Here is a 15984-nt window from a genome sequence, read left to right as displayed (position 1 = left end):
CGACCTATTGCAAGGCTGTTCTCCCCCCTCTGGTGGTGGGACCGCCCACGGCCACGCCCCAACAAATTTCGGCAACAGAGAGGTCACGTGGTAGGGAAGCCGGATGCGGGCGCGCTTGCGCGGTGAGCTCCGGCGTTCGCGGGCCGGTGCGGGAAGCCGGCGGGCTGCGCCGCTGTGCGCGTGATGATGGCGGCGGCCCGGGGAGGCGGCGGCTCCAGCTGCGGCTCGGGCTCCGGCTCGGGCTCCGGCTCCAGCGCCACGCGGGGTTTCTATTTCAACACGGTCCTGTCATTGGCCCGCTCCCTGGCCGTGCAGAGACCTGCATCCTTGGAGAAGGTAGCCTGGGCCGACCCGGCCGCCGGCTGACAGAAGGGGGCTGGGGCGCCAGTGGGGCTGGGGGGTGGGGGGAAAGAGCTGAGCGAGGGTCTGCAGGAGGCCGAGAAGGGGGTCGCGTACTGCCTGTGACGGGAGGGGTGTCGTGAGCCGAGGTGGTCTGTGGGCGGAGGGGGTTGGAAAGAGACGGGCTGGAGGGGGAGTGGGCGGCTTGGAAGCAGAGGCGGGGGCGCTGCGGTGGGTGGGTGGGCGTGGGAGGGGCGTGTGAAATACAGGCCGGGGTTCGAACGGAGGGGGCACCTTGTGACATCGCTGGGCGGGGGGCGGCAGTGAGGGGCAGTGGCAAGAGTTAAAGGACCAGAGTGAACATCTGGGTCTCTGCTCCCGACTTTCCCTGCTTTTAATTCCGTGACTTTGGAGAGAGACCTTTCTTGTAAAATGGGGGTGGTTCTCACCTGCGTTGCCCGCTTCACGGGATTGTCGTGAAGGGCAGATGAACTGGTGTCTCGGAAAGTGCTTTCTGAGATGCAAATGCGCTGCGCATTGTTTTTCGGTGACACTAGAGGGGGCCTTCGGTTGGGGAAAAGATCGTGTGTTTACCGTGGCAGGGAAGCAGGAGCGAACTGTCAGTGGGCAGAGAGTTGAACTGGGGATTGCTTCAGAGGAAGAAGAACTTAGGCCGGAGCAATCCTTATCTTGGGAGAAAGGTGAAAGGCAACTCAAAGGTGTGCCGGGGATGGTGGGAAGAACGTGGATTTTAGCCAGACCTAAGTTCGGTCCCTGCACTCACTCACTATGCATTGTGTTAGACAAGTTACTTCAACTCGGAGCCCGTTTCCTTATCCCTGAAATGAAGTGGTTCTTTTTTAAGAAAAATATATTTTATTGGTTTTTTACAGAGAGGAAGGGAGAGGGATAGAGAGTTAGAAACATCGATGAGAGAGAAACATCGATCAGCTGCCTCCTGCACACCCCCCACCGGGGATGTGCCCGCAACCCAGGTACATGCCCTTGACCGGAATCGAACCCGGGACCCTTGAGTCCGCAGGCTGATGCTCTATCCACTGAGCCAAACCGGTCAGGGCTGAAGTGGTTCTTGAGGATTAAATGACTTCAGGCCTAAAGTGCCTTGGACAGAGTAGGTGAACGGTAAACGTCAGCTTTCTTCCTCTACCAGTGTGTGATGAGTCTCACTAGGGCAGTGGTTCTCAACCTTGGCTGCACATTAGAATCACCTGGGAATCTTTTTAAAATCCTTATTTCTGGGCCCCATCCTCCGAAAATTCTGTTTCTTTGTTATGGGGTGGGGCCACAACATTAGTAACAAAGAAACCGAATTTCCGGAGGATGAGGCCCAGAAATCAGGATTTTAAAAAAGATGCCCAAGTGATTCTAATGTGCAGCCAAGGTTGAGAACCACTGCTCTAGTATGTTAGTGTTGAAGGGATGGGATTCTCTCTTCCCCACATAGCTTTCTGGCAAATGGAAAGAGAATTGTCTGACAGTAGGGGAAGAGCAGTGGTGACTATTTAGTTTTGTAGTATTTGCTTACTACGTTTTCCTACTCTACAGCTATCAAAAAGAAGCCCTTAGCATTCCTAAGCAAAAGCTTCTTGAGGTTCTTAAGAATAAAGGAATTCCTGAGTACTCATTTGGGATAATAAAGATGGAGGTTTAAGGGGGCAGAGCGGGGGGGGGGTGGGTCGCGGAGACCAGTATTGACAAATCTCGCTCTTACCATTTTTTTGTTTCTATTTTTCCTCTTCTCCCTTTTCCAGGGAAGAGGCATTGGACTGAGAAAGGTTTAGTCCAGATAGGATTGACCTGAGGAGGCTGATTTTTCTTTTAATTTATTGATTTGAGAGAGAGAGAGAAATGTTGATTTGTGGTTCCACTTATTGATGCATTCATTGGTTGCTTCTTGTATGTGCCCTGACCAGAGATCAAACCCACAACCTTGGCATATCGGGTTGATGCTCTAACCAACTGAGTTACCTGGCCAGGGCCAAGAAAGGCTGTTTTCTGAACTAGACTTGACATCTCAGCTCAGACCTTGGTAACTCAGGCAGCCCTGACATCCTTTTAACGGCACCTGCGGCACATTAAGGACATAACTTGCCCTGTCTTTGTCCCTCTATATGCCACAGTTGGGTTTACTTCATCCTAATCCCAGGCTGTGAAACCAAGTGGGTTTTATTTTTTGTTTAATTACTTGATTCATTCTTTCATTCAGAAAACATTTCTTGAGCACCTACTATGAATCGGTATATGCTAAGGCAGGTAAATAAGGAACAGACCTAATTTAGTGGCTCAGGTGACCAACAACAAGTCAGACTTCCTGCAAGCCCTCCATCTTCTCTTGTTTCCCAGGTCTGGTGATCAGATTCCTGCCATGTTCAGAGAGCCAAACCCAAGAGCCCTGGGCATCTATTCTCTGATCCACATCTGAGCTTTGACCTTCTCCTGCTCGTCTGCCTCTAAGACTGGAGTCTCAGTGCTGAGTCCCACCCCCAGGGTTACATCTAACTCTGAGGACACCCTCAGTGAAGCCCTCTAGACCATGTTCCACTTAGTCCTCAACACTCTCCCCATTGGGTGAAAGGGGAAAGGGAAAAAAATAAGAGAGGAAAAGAAGGCCCATGTACACTGGAATCTCCACATCGGGTTGGCGTCTAGACTCCCTCTCTCTGAATCTATATGCCTGCCTGTCTTCATGATGTTGTTGAACTGCCCCTGCCAAGCTTCCTCCTGGCTCTGCCAGGTTATACTTCTCTGTGTCCAGGAAATCAGGTGACTTGTTTCTACCTCCTCTTCTGTACTGTCCATACTAATGCACCCCAAACGCTGGGGCAAGGAGAGTTCTGGGTAATGCTGAAGAGCAGGCAGCATTTCTTGCCCTTCCATTCCTCTTCTCACCCGCAGGAGGCTTTGGTCAGAGTCCTTTCCCGTGTCCTAAAATATCCTCTCTTTTCTTCGATTAGAATGCCAGAATCTCGAGGTAGTCTTAGCTAACGATTGATCTGATGTTTAAATGCACTTCGGCATTAGGGACAGGCTGGACTCTCCCTGGTGGACAGATGTTCTGCAGAAGATGAGCTGGCTAGCTCTTACCTATACTTGGAGGAATGTGTGGCCAGATGCTGAGGGCAGTGGGCTTTCTGGAGTTCATGGTTATCCAGTCTGTCCTTTAGAGTGGTCTGCCATGGAGTAAAAATAATGGTATTTTTTCAGCAGCATGCAACTGAAAATTTTCCATCTTTGCTCCCTTTCCTTTGTGAGGCCATGTTAAAAATAACCCTCCATAGAGTGAGAGTGAGAGGAGAGAGAATGAGCATCAGCAAAGGGTATCATGCTGCTAGAACTGTAATCATTGTTATTAAGTCTAAAAATATTTTAGGAAGAAATTGGAAAAAAAATCTTTACCTGTAAACATGCTACATTAACTGTATTTGTTTGCTAGGGTTTTGCCATAATAAAGTACCATCGTGGCTTACACAACAGAAATTTATTTTTTCACAGGAAAAAAAAAAAGGCTAGAAATCCAAGATGAAGATGTCAGCAGTGTTAGTTTCTTTTGAGGCCTCTTTCCTTGGCTTGTAGATGGCCATCTTCTCTCTGTGTCTTCATAGTTTTCTCTCTGTTCCTGCCTGTGTCCTAATCTCTTCTAAGACCACTAGTCAGAGTGGTAGGACTAGCCCACCCTCATTTTAACTTCATTACCTCTTTACAGACTCTGTGTCCAAATACAGTCATATTCTGAGGTACCTGAATGAGTAGGACTTCAATATGTGAATTTGGGAGGGGGCACAGCTTAGCCCATAAAAACTCATCAGAACTTTCATTTCTTAGAATACCCTTTCAGTCTTTAACAATATATAGCTGTATTCACTTTATGCTCTTTTTTTCTTTTTTTAAAAATCCTCACCTGAGGATATTTTCTCCCTTGCTTTTCAGAAGATTGGAAAGGGGGTAGGGAGAAAGAGAAGAATCTACAGTGACTGCCTCCCCAGGCCTGACAAGGGGCAGGGAATGAGCCTGAAACCCAGGTACATGCCAGAATTGAACCTGCAACCCTTCAGTCCATGGCCGATGTTCCAACCGGCTAGGGTGCACTAAGTGACTTTTTAATAAAAATCCCCAGGGAGGATAGTTAGCTGTTTCACACTTTGCTGCAGTGTGAGTGAGTGTAATTTTTTTTTTTTGGGGGGGGGGGGGAAGAACCTTTTCTCCAAGGCTCTGGACAGGCATGTGAAAAATGTAATGCAAGGTAAAAAAGCGAAATGTGCTCTAAAAGTGAAAAGGTTGTAGGCTCTTGCTGGGAGGTTACTTTGCTCTGAGATTTTAAGTAGGGAAGGTTTAAGGAACAACAGGGTCAGCAGAAATAGTGTATTTAAAGGGGAGAGTGGAGATGAAACTGGAGAAGAAAGCAGGCGATATGCAGGCCCAGACTGAGTTTGGGTTTAACTGATGAGACAGGTAAGAGCCCTTGGATGTTTCAGGGCCTGAGAGTGATGTGTATTAAGATTATTATGGCTGGATTGTTGATATCGATGGCCTTAGGGAGTCTCAGAATTGATGCATCACCAGCTGTTTGCTCCCCCAGAGGGCAGAAATGTTCTATTTCTGACTCTACTGCAGATTCTCTTTTCTGCTGTCTGTGTTTGCAGCTTGTACCCAGTGGTTGCTTTCAGGCCCTTTCACCAGCAGCTATTCATGTTGTTGATTCTAATTGCTGACATTTATCTATTCACTTCATTTTCCTGATAGTCTTATTTATATATTTATTTGTTTTTGTATTTGCTTCTGTCTCGTAATTTGGCATTTAGGAAAAATCCTTGGCCTTTTGTGAACAGTGCCAAACCAACCAGAATACTACTTTTATTTGTGTGATAAACTGACACATGAATATAGGGTTGAGGAAAAATCCTCAGTTCTTACATTTATTTATTGAGTTCTGAGACGCTGTATCTTTGCTGCTAAAGCCATTGTGTTTTCCTCAATGTTTTTGTTTTTAGAGCTGGTCTGGAAGCCTGGATTCAGGAGTTATACAAATATAACAGCAAAAGCTGGTGACATTCATTCATTCATATAATAAATCTTTGAGTGCTTGCTGTGTGCCAAGCACTGTGCTCGGCTCTAGGCCCATTAGAGGGATGCATAAATAGACATGGTCTTGCTGTCATGGAGTTTACCATGGAGAGAGACCGACAAAAAAAGCATTAAACAGCCGAGACCGGTTTGGCTCAGTGGATAGAGCGTCGGCCTGCGGACTGAAAGGTCCCAGGTTTGATTCCGGTCAGGGGCATGTACCTGGGTTGCGGCACATCCCCAGTAGGAGATGTGCAGGAGGCAACTGATCGATGTTTCTCTCTCATCGATGTTTCTAACTCTCTATCTCTCTCCCTTCCTCTCTGTAAAAAATCAATAAAATATATTATATAAAAAAAAGAAAAGCTCGCAATAATTATCAAAAAAAAATTTTAAAAATAAAGCATTAAACAAAAAATTGCAAGTAAATAGAATTTAAAATGGTAACAAGTGCCACAAAGCAAAAGTAAATGGTGTCGGTGACTTTTGTCTCAATTTTTTTTAAAGGTAAATGGGTGTGAGGAGAGAGAGAAAATGGGGTCCTGATTTATGTGGATATCAGGGAAGATTTTAAACATTGGGAAAGGATGAGTAGAAGTTAGCCAACGAAGTGTGTAGAAAAGAATACTCCTAGCAGAGGGCACACCTTGTGCAAGGCCCAGAGGTAGGAAAATTTTTTACTTTTTTGATGGCTTTAAGAAAGGCTACAGTGGTTGCAGCTTAGGGAGGTAGGGGGAACAAAAACAGGCTGAGGAGGTGGGCAGGGCTTTATCACCCAGGGCACGTGATGGGAATGATTTTCATCTTTATCCTAAAAACAGCGTAATCATTTTATAGCTTTTAGGGGATTGGTGAAGAATTTAAAATGTTAGTAAGTAAAAATGTCATTTGTGATTCGAATAGAGATGGAACTATTTTAAGACCACTTTAAATAGATTTGTGAATATTACATTTAGTATGAACGTTAGGTATTGTTTTCCTAGATTTTTCTTGTTAGTTGGTTAAAGCACCTGCTAGTAGATTTTTTTCTTACTTAGGATTAAATAGTCTGTTAGATCTTTTGGGGAACTTGTAATTACAGGATCACAGGCATTTCGATCTTTGTTCTTTTCTAATATAAGCATTTAAAGATGTAAATTTCCCTCTAAATGCTGCTTTTAGCAGTGTTCCACAAAAATTTTGTAAGATGTTTTTTTTTATTCTGTTAAAAATATTTTTCTAATTTTCCTTACGATTTCTTTTTTTATTCTGAGGTATGTAGAAGCATATTATTTAGTTTTCAAACATTTGAAGGATTTATAGATTTTTTTCTGTTGATTTCTAATTTTATTCTTTTGCAGTCAGAAAACATCCTCTGATTTCAATTCATTTCAATTTATTGAGATTTGTCTTATGACACAGTATATGTGAGATATAACTTGGTGAATTTTCCAATTGTACTTGAAAAGAATGTGTATTCTGCTTTTGGTAAGTGGCACTTTCTATAGGTATCAGTAAGGTCAAGAAGGTTTTTCAGGTGTTCAGTAACCTTACTGATTGTTCATCTATTTATTCTAGCAACTAAGAGAAGGATGCTGAAGTTGCCAAATATAATTGTGGATCTGTTGATTTCTCCTGTGTTCTGTTAGGTCTTTTTTATTTTCTCTCTGAGTTGTACATTCATCACAACAATAAATTTTAGTACATTTTTATTACTCCCCAAAGAAACCCTGTTCCCCTGAATTGTTACTTTCTCAGCCCCTAGCTCTAGGCAACCACTAATTTACTTTCTGTCTCTGTAGTTTTGCCTATTCTGGACATTTTATTTATTTATTTATTTATTTATTTATTTAATTTTTATTGATTTCAGGAAGGGAGGGAGAGGGAGAGAGAGATAGAAACATCAATGATGAGAATCATTGATCGGCTGCCTCCTTCACGCCCCCTACTGGAGATCAAGCCTGCAACCCCGTCATGTTCCCTTGACCGAAATTGAACTCAGAACCCTTCAGTCTGCAGTTGATGCTCTATTCACTGATAAATGGAGTAATACAATATGTGGTCCTTTGTGACTGACTCCTTTCACTTAGCATAATGTTTTCGAGGTTCATCCATGCTGTAGCATGTATCACTATTTCATTTCTTTTTATTGATGGGCAATATTCCATTGTATGCATATACCACATTTTATTTATCCCTTCATCAATACATGGACATTTTAGAGAAGAGGAAGGCGGTGGGGGGCAGGCGGGGAGACAGACAGACAGACAAACAGACATCAATGTGAGAGAGAACATCGATTGGTCACCTTCTGCATGTACCTGACCAGGTATCAAACCTGAAACCTTTTGGTGTACGGGATGATAGCTCCAACCAACTGAGCCATACTGGTTAGGGCAGGAACAGTACCTTTGAGAAAAGAATATTTTTAGACACGTTTTTAACAAAGTACCACTAATACTTAAAGCTTCATTTCTAATTCTCAGGGAATTTTATTTCTTTAGAAGGACTATTCCCAGAGGTGTCAGATAACAAAAGTTGTATGCTTTTAAAATAATTGCTTAATTAGCCAGCTTGTAATGCTATTATAGCTTAATTTTGACCTAGATACCTTACCTACATCCAGAACACCTGCTCTGTGAGGAGAAATCGTTCCTTACATTTGATATAGAGGAGGAGATCTTGGGGAGGAGATCTTTGCCTCTACCCTCGGGACAAGTGCCAGGGAGGGCTGGATTGAGATGAGAACCTGCCGCACTGGTCAGAGTGAAGCTTGGGCAATAAGTAAGAATAGAAGGCAGGGTGTGCAGCTTGGGCAGGAGCGAGGGTGTCTGTTATCATTCATATCCACAGTGGAGGAGATGTGGATACAAAGATAAGAGGAGATTTTTGCTCTCGAGGAGCTTACAGGTTAGTGTGCAGACAAGTGTACTAATAACTAACGTTAACAGTGGGGTAGCTGCTGTTACTGATGATGTTATTGGAACCCTTCAAATACACGTGGGGTTGTCCCTGCTTTCGCTTGTGTTTACTTACAGCCTGGTTGGTCTCCAGGCCAAACATTCCTTTGATCCTTGTATGGAATGTCTCTAGACCTCACATGTCCTGGATGTCTGTCTTTGGGTACTTTTTAGTGTGACAAAGAGACAACTAAAATAATCTTTCCCTCACTTCTACATGCTGTCCATCATGGAGTCTGTAAACTTCCTCTGAAACATTTCTTGAGCTGGTCTGTTTCTGTTTTTGCTTGTCCTGGTCACTACCATCTCTGCCTGGACTACTGGAGGTCTATTGGCCCATCTCTCTGCCTTCACCCTTGTCCTCCAAAATCCATTCTTTTTGTAGCAACCAGAGGGATTTTCTAAACCTTGATTCTAAACTTGAGTCATTAAGGCTCAGTGGCTTTGGCTTCCCGTTGCTATTAGAGCACAATCCAGGCTCCCAACCTGGCCTGTGGGGCCTTGTGGGGCCATCTCTGCTTGCACTTCGACTTCTAGGCAACCCTGCTCTTCCTTTCCCATGGCGCTGCCAGAATGCTCTTTCCTGATTTGTCCTGATTGGTTCCTTAATCAGTCCCAATGCAGTGGGCACTGTCTTAACGAGGCTTTCCCTGATCACCCCATCAAAAGTAGTCCTGTTGGCCCTAACTGGTTTGACTCAGTGGATAGAGCGTCAGCCTGCGGACTGAAGGGTCCCATGTTTGATTCTGGTCAAGGGCATGTACCTTGGTTGCGGGCACATCCCCAGTAGGGGAAGTGCAGGAGGCAGTTGATCGATGTTTCTCTCTCATCGATGTTTCTAACTCTCTATCCTTCTCCCTTCCTGCTGTAAAAAAAAATCAATAAAATATATTTTTAAAAAAGTCCTGTTGGGGCACTATTGTTGGGGAAATAAAATTAAAAACAAAATCTCCCAACCCAGAAATACTTTCCACAAAGGCAGTAGAGAGAGAAAACTTTTATTATTGAATAAGCATTAAACCCAAACATGATAATGCATCACAGGCAATCCACTGAGAAATTTGCAAAACAAAAAGAAATCTCACCCTACTATATAGCCAAGCAGATACAACCCAACACATACATGTGTTCAAGGTAAACCAAAACTAACAGTTTGGCTCAGTGGGTAGAGCATCGGCTTGCGGACTGAAAGGTCCTGGGTTCGATTCTGGTCAAGGGCACATGCCCTGGTTGCCTCCTGCGATCCCCAGTTGGGGGCGTGCAGGAGGCAGTTGATCAGTGATTCTCTCTCATCATTGATGTTTCTACTAGTATCTCTCTCCTTGTCTCCCTCTCTCTCTGAAATCAATTAAAAAATATAAAAAACACACACAAATAAAATAAGGGGCCTCACTAAGGGGACTTGACAGCACCATTTGTCACATAGTTCATTTACCTTGTTATTGGAGTGGTGATCTGTGATAGCTAATTGGATTTAATCAGAAGAAAAACAAAAAATCTGCATCTGAGGGTATATTATTTTATTTTATTGATGAGAAAGAGAGAGGGGAGTAGGGAGGAAACATTAATGAGTTGTCTCCAGTATGCACCCCACAACCTGGGTATGTGCCCTGACCAAGAATCAAATCTGCCACCTTTGGGACGATGCTCCAACCTACTGAGCCACACCAGCCAAGGCCAAACTTCTACACATTTTTATAGCAGAAGGTTGTTTTGAAACTTGGAGCAAGGAGCCCACTGAAGTTAGGCTCCTACCTTCCCACAGAAACTGGGAGATAGGGGTGCTCGCTGCCGTGATATTTACATTCCAAAAGAAGGCCTCCAGGTTCTGGAGAAAGACATTCCCAGGTCATAAAGCTTACAAATTGCTAATCTAGTCTTCAAAAGGATTTATGTACATTTCACAGAAATGTGAAATGGTGAATTTTAAATGTAAATGAACGAAGATAAAGGAGGAAAGAGGATGGCTTCCCTATTTCTATTGGAGAATTAAACTTTTTATTTAAAATTTGTATTTGTTTTTACCCTATCTCATCTGATATTCACCTGGTTTGTCTGGTCAAGTCTAGAATGAGAGCAGGGGCCCAGTCTTCCTGGTTTACTCTACATCCACAGTAGTCAAGGCAGCATCTCCCATGAAATAGGTGCTCGGTAAATGAATGCGTTAAAGGCATTGACTTGATAAGCTTGTGTCTTATCCTCACCAGAGGACGTTTCTATTGATTTTTACAGAGAGAGGAAGCAGAGAGAGGAGAGAGGAGAGAGAGAGAGAGGAGAAGAGAAATATCAGTGTGAGCGAGAAACATCTGTTGTCTCCCACACACACCCTGACTTGGATAGAACCCACAACCTGACTGGGATTCAAACCCACGATACTGGACGACACTCCTGTCAACTGAGCCAGGGCTGATTAACTTTTCTATAAGTCATTTGAAAGACGTCATTGAAGAGCAGTAGCATGGACAATGTTTATCATGTACTGTGAAGTGAGTCCTGAGTTCAGGTCTCACATTTAGCTCCATGAGGACTGTTGTATAGACAGGGAAGCTGAGGATCAGTGTGTCACTCAAATGGGCTGTGCCAGAGCCTGCATGTGACTCTGGGTCTAACTCTAAAGTCCATGGGCAATTCACTGTCCTAAAAATTGTCAAGATTAGATTTATTTATATACAACAGAAAAACAAAACACAATCCTTACCCTGCCCCAAAGCAATCTCTAGGGACAGAGAAAGGGACTGAAAGCAAAAATATTTAACATTTTAAATGTCATATGTGTGTGTCATGTGGAAATATTGACAAGTCATCCTTTTTTTAAAGGTTTTTAAAAAAATATTTTTATTGATTTTTTAGAGAGAGAGAAAGGGAGAGGGAGAGAGATATAGAAACATCGATCAGCTGCCTCTTGCATGTCACCCTACTGGGGATCGAGCCCGCAACCCGGGCATGTGCCCTGACTTTGAACCCTGACCTCCTGGTTCATAGATGGACGCTCAACCACTGAGCCACACCAGCTGGGCAAGTTATCTTTTTTTGCATGATTACATCTTTTCCATATTTAATGGTGAGGTTGTGTCAGTTTTGACGAGTTTCTGAGTCTCCATTCTGTCTTCTAGCACATTAGTTCTGAGGCGCAGTGTGTCTTCTGTGTGTTCACGCAGGGTGCTGAATAAGTATTGCGCAGGACAGGTCAAAGTACATGGACTCTGACAGGGCCCCAGACTCTTCTCTTTGGTTACCTGTTGATTCATTAATCAACATTGTTTGCATCACACTGACTCATTTTGATAGGAATCTACCTTCTTTCCACATCTTATTTACAGGGATGTTTCTTGAGAGACTTTACTCTTTCTGTCAAGATAACATGATTCTCTGGTGAAAGTGGCTGGGGCCTCTGAAAGGATCACTTTGGTGTGGTTGGTCCACAGCTCTTTCTGTTTTTCCCTGTGGTTGTGAGGCACTCTCCTTGTGAAGGAACAGTAAGGAAAAGTAGGAATTTAGCATTTTTTGTTATTACTTTATGCTCTTTTGCCTGAGCATTTAATTTTAAAAACAGCATGGATTGCTGCCCCCCCCATATGTATATGTTTTTTATTTTCACTTATTGGATGTTTATCCTGACTATGTAAGTAATATTTTCCCCAAGAACATATTTTGGCAAATATGAAACAGCACAAAGAAGAAATATAAAACCACTGGTCATCCTGCCTCTCAAAACTATTAATATTTTGATGCCCAGCCAGTGTGGCCCAGTGGTTGAGCGTCAACCTATGAACCAGCAGGTCACATTTCGATTCCCAGTTTGGGCACATGCCTGGACTTCAGGCTCGATCCCTAGTAGGGGTTGTGCAGGAGGCAGCCGATCAGTTCTCTCTCATTATTGATGTTTCTATCTCTCCCTCTCCTTCTCTCTGAAATCAATAAAATAAAAACAAAATTAAACCATTAAAAAACACACACGGGTGGGGGTGGCTGGGGAGAGGTCAGTGGGGGGAAAAGGAGACTTATGTAATACTTTAAACAATAAAGAATTAAAAAAAAAAGAAAAGTAATGGGGCCAATCCCTCTGCCCAGCAACGAGAGCCTGTGCCAGTTGCTGTTAAAAATAAATAAATAATAAAAAATAAAACAAAAAAACTATTAACATTTTGATATATTTTCTTACCAGTATTTTTTTCTGTATATGGTAATTCAGATAATTTCTCTTGTGATTTTATAGAACATTTAGAGCATTGTTCTGTCATTGCTTATTTTTAGGAAAACACTATTATTTATTTATTTATTTATTTATTTATTTATTTATTTATTTATTTATTTCAATCTTCACCGGAAGATATATTTCCATTGATTTTTAGAAAGTGGAAGAGAGTAGGAAAGACAGAAATATCGATGTGAGAGAAACACATCAATTGGTTGCCTCCTGCGCACGCCCTGACCAGGGACTGGGCTGGGGAGGAGCCTGCAACCGACGTATGTGCCCTTGACGGGAATCAAATCCTGGATCCTTCAGTCCTCAGGCCAACCCTCTATCCACTGAGCCAAACCATCCAGGGCAGAAAAACACTATTTTTGATGTCTGTAGTATTAGGTTAAACTTTATGAAAGCTTTGTTTTGTAGTTCAAAAATGTTTTGAATATCATTTACTTTATATGATTCAACCTAATATTTCATCAATGATGAGAGAGAATCATTGATTGGCTGCCTCCTGCATGCCCCCTATTGGGAGTCAAGCCCGCAACCCAGGCATGTGCCCTTGACTGGAATCGAACCTTCGACCCTTCAGTTGGCAGGCCAGTGCTCTATCCACTAAGCCAAACCAGTGAGGGCTTTAATTATTTCTTTACAATCATTCCTAGAAGGAACATTGCTAGGACAAAGACTATTGGCTCTCTTCAGGTTAGAAGGTGCTTTTCTTTCAAGCTTGTGTTGTCCCTTTATATTAATGCTTTTAAAATCCAAGCAAACAAAAATAATTTGCTTTCTTTTTAAAAATTACAATGGAAATTGATTGATGCATTTTAAGGGTAAATGTCAAGTACTACACTTTCCTTAGCCATTAAAACATTCTATCAGTATATGCATAATCAGTGAACACATACAGTAGTGCAGTGGAGGCCTGGGAAGGGGGCTGGCGAGGGGGAGGGGGGAAGGAGGTTAATGGGGGGAAAAAGCAGACATCTGTAATGCTTTTAACAATAAGGTGAATTTAAAACAAACAAACAAACAAACAGAAAAACAACCCATCAGGATCATATGAATGTCAGTGACTATTCTTTGGGTCTGTGGTCTGAACCGCAAGGTAAGGGCCTCCTGGTGTGTGTGAATGCTCTGTTCAAGAGCTTCTTGTGGCAGAGATTTTCAAGATTGAAATGATCTTTTTTCCTATTTATAATAAATCCTTTATGTCTGATATTTACTGTTTACAACAGTAATTTTGAAGATAATTCTAGTTTTTCCATTTATTCAGTAAGTTGCTGATTTTTTGCCTGCTTGCCTTCTGTTAGCCACTATTATGGCATATCCAGTAACACTAGGTATTGTTTATTGAGCACTTACTTTGTGCTGTGTACAGTCTTAAGAGCTTTACACACATTTGATTTTTAAAGAGCCTTAAGGAGAGGCACTGTGCCTGTAGGTAGGTTTGAGTAACTTGCTTATAGGCACCATTGGGAAGTGGGAACTGTGGGCTGTCCTGACACCAAAGTGCAGGTGTCAACTATTAGCTGTTGTGCTTTACCTCCTCTGTTATACATCATTGTAACCCCCCTCCCAGGTTCCTCCGTGTTGTGTGTTTGGGGACACTTATATGATAATTTTAGAAGCTGGGGATGTCCTTTTTTATGATCTTTTCGAAAATTGGAAAAACTGGCTTATTGGTTATGTAAATTCACTGGCCTTTTATGGTGTTGGTTTATTCTGAATGTGGATTGATAAATTTTTAAATAATGGGTATTTTTTTTTTTTTGGTCTCATTTTCTAGGTCCAAAAGCTGCTTTGTATGTGCCCAGTAGATTTCCATGGGATCTTCCAATTAGATGAAAGGCGGAGAGATGCAGTGATTGCATTGGGCATTTTCCTCATTGAATCTGATCTTCAGGTAAGTCTTTACTAAATTAAAAGTGTTCTGCCGTATAAAAGAGGGGGCGAATTAGAATTTTAATTTATACCTGCTTATGTTTACCTACACCAGTATTAGAAGAATGCATACAAGCCTAATGAAAGTGGTTAGTAGTGGGCAAGACAGAGTAGATGAAACTAATGGGAATGAGACATTTTAATGTACACCTTACAAAATTTTGTTTTCTGAACTATGTGAATAAATTAGGGTTTTTGTTTGCTTGTTTGCCAGAAAGTTAATTAAAATGCTTTGTTTTGCCCTAGCCGGTTTGGCTCAGTGGATAGAGCATCGGTCTGTGGACTGAAAGGTCCCAGGTTCGATTCTGGTCAAGGGCATGTACCTTGGTTGCGGGCACATCCCCGGTAGGGGGTGTGCAGGAGGCAGCTGATCGATGTTTCTCGCTCATCGATGTTTCTAACTCTCTATCCCTCTCCCTTCCTCTCTGTAAAAAATCAATAAAGTAAAATAAAATCTCTCTTAAAAAAATAAAATAAATAAAATAAAATGCTTTGTGAAGTAATTAGAGGTCACCAACCGGTGGTCCTTGGACCACTGGTGGTCCATGAGGTCCAAAAGGTTGGCGACCGCTGCTCTAGAGTAGATTTGATTTTCAATCTCAGGTAAAATGCTCATCAATCAGATTCAGAGTAACCACAAACTGTATTCTTTGATATAGTTTTGATATAATATTATCTTTTTCAAAATTGTGATATATATAAATTGTTTTAGAGTACATGTTAATGTGCCTTTTATTTTTTAAGATCAAAATAATATATTTAATCCTACATTTTTATTATACATTTTGGATATAAATTTTTAAAAATTGATTTCAGAGAGGAAGGAGAGGGAGAGAGAGATAGAAGCATCAATGATGAGAAAGAATCATTGATTGCTGCCTCCTGCACGCCCCCTACTGGGGATTGAGCCTACAACCTGGGCATGTGCCCTTGACCGGAATCAAACCCAGGACCCTTCAGTCCGCAGGCCAATGCTCTATCCACTGAGCCAAATGGGTTAGGGCTCTTTTTAAATTTTTATTTTTAATTACAGTTGACTTTCAGTATCAGTATTATTTTATATTACTGGCAGATATACAACACAGTGGTTAGACACATCCTATGCAGGGGGCCGTGTCTTGCAGGGTCCTTTGGAGTACTGTGCTTGTTATATCCTAGTATACTAGGATCCTGGACAGATGTAACCAGCTCCTTTTTATCCTAGAGGATAAGTTGTTTTGTTTTCACCAAAGAAGGTTCTCTTGTTTAGTTATCAATTGTGGCATAACTACCTCAAAACTTGGTGGCTTAATACAACAATTTTTTCCCCTCATGTAGACAGAGCTCAGAAGAGTCACTGTTTTTGCTCCATTTGGCATCACCTGGGGTGGCTTGAAGGTTGGGGGCTGGAATCACCTGAAGGCTTATTCATGTCATGTCTGGGCTTTGATCCTGGCTGTTGGCTGGAACCTTACCTGGGGCTCTCGGCAAGGTCACCTCTATGGATATAGC

General features: G+C 42.5%; 1 protein-coding gene across 1 annotated transcript in view; it reads left to right on the top strand.

Moving 5' to 3' along the window:
- Nucleotides 1–79: 79 nt before the first annotated feature.
- The window catches only part of PI4KA (phosphatidylinositol 4-kinase alpha), a 96098-nt gene continuing 80193 nt past the window's right edge, over nt 80–15984 (top strand). Inside the window, exons 1-2 of the mRNA XM_081113583.1 lie at nt 80–336; nt 14339–14455. Coding sequence (XP_080969709.1) covers nt 184–336; nt 14339–14455 — 270 coding nt within the window. The 5' untranslated portion in view covers nt 80–183. The remainder of the gene's footprint in view (nt 337–14338; nt 14456–15984) is intronic.

This window comes from Myotis nattereri (assembly GCF_964212035.1).
Source record: "Myotis nattereri genome assembly, chromosome: 19".
Classification (NCBI taxonomy): Eukaryota; Metazoa; Chordata; class Mammalia; order Chiroptera; family Vespertilionidae; genus Myotis; species Myotis nattereri.
The sequence above is the reverse complement of the archived record's forward strand: the minus strand, read 5'-3'. Positions and strand labels throughout refer to the sequence as shown.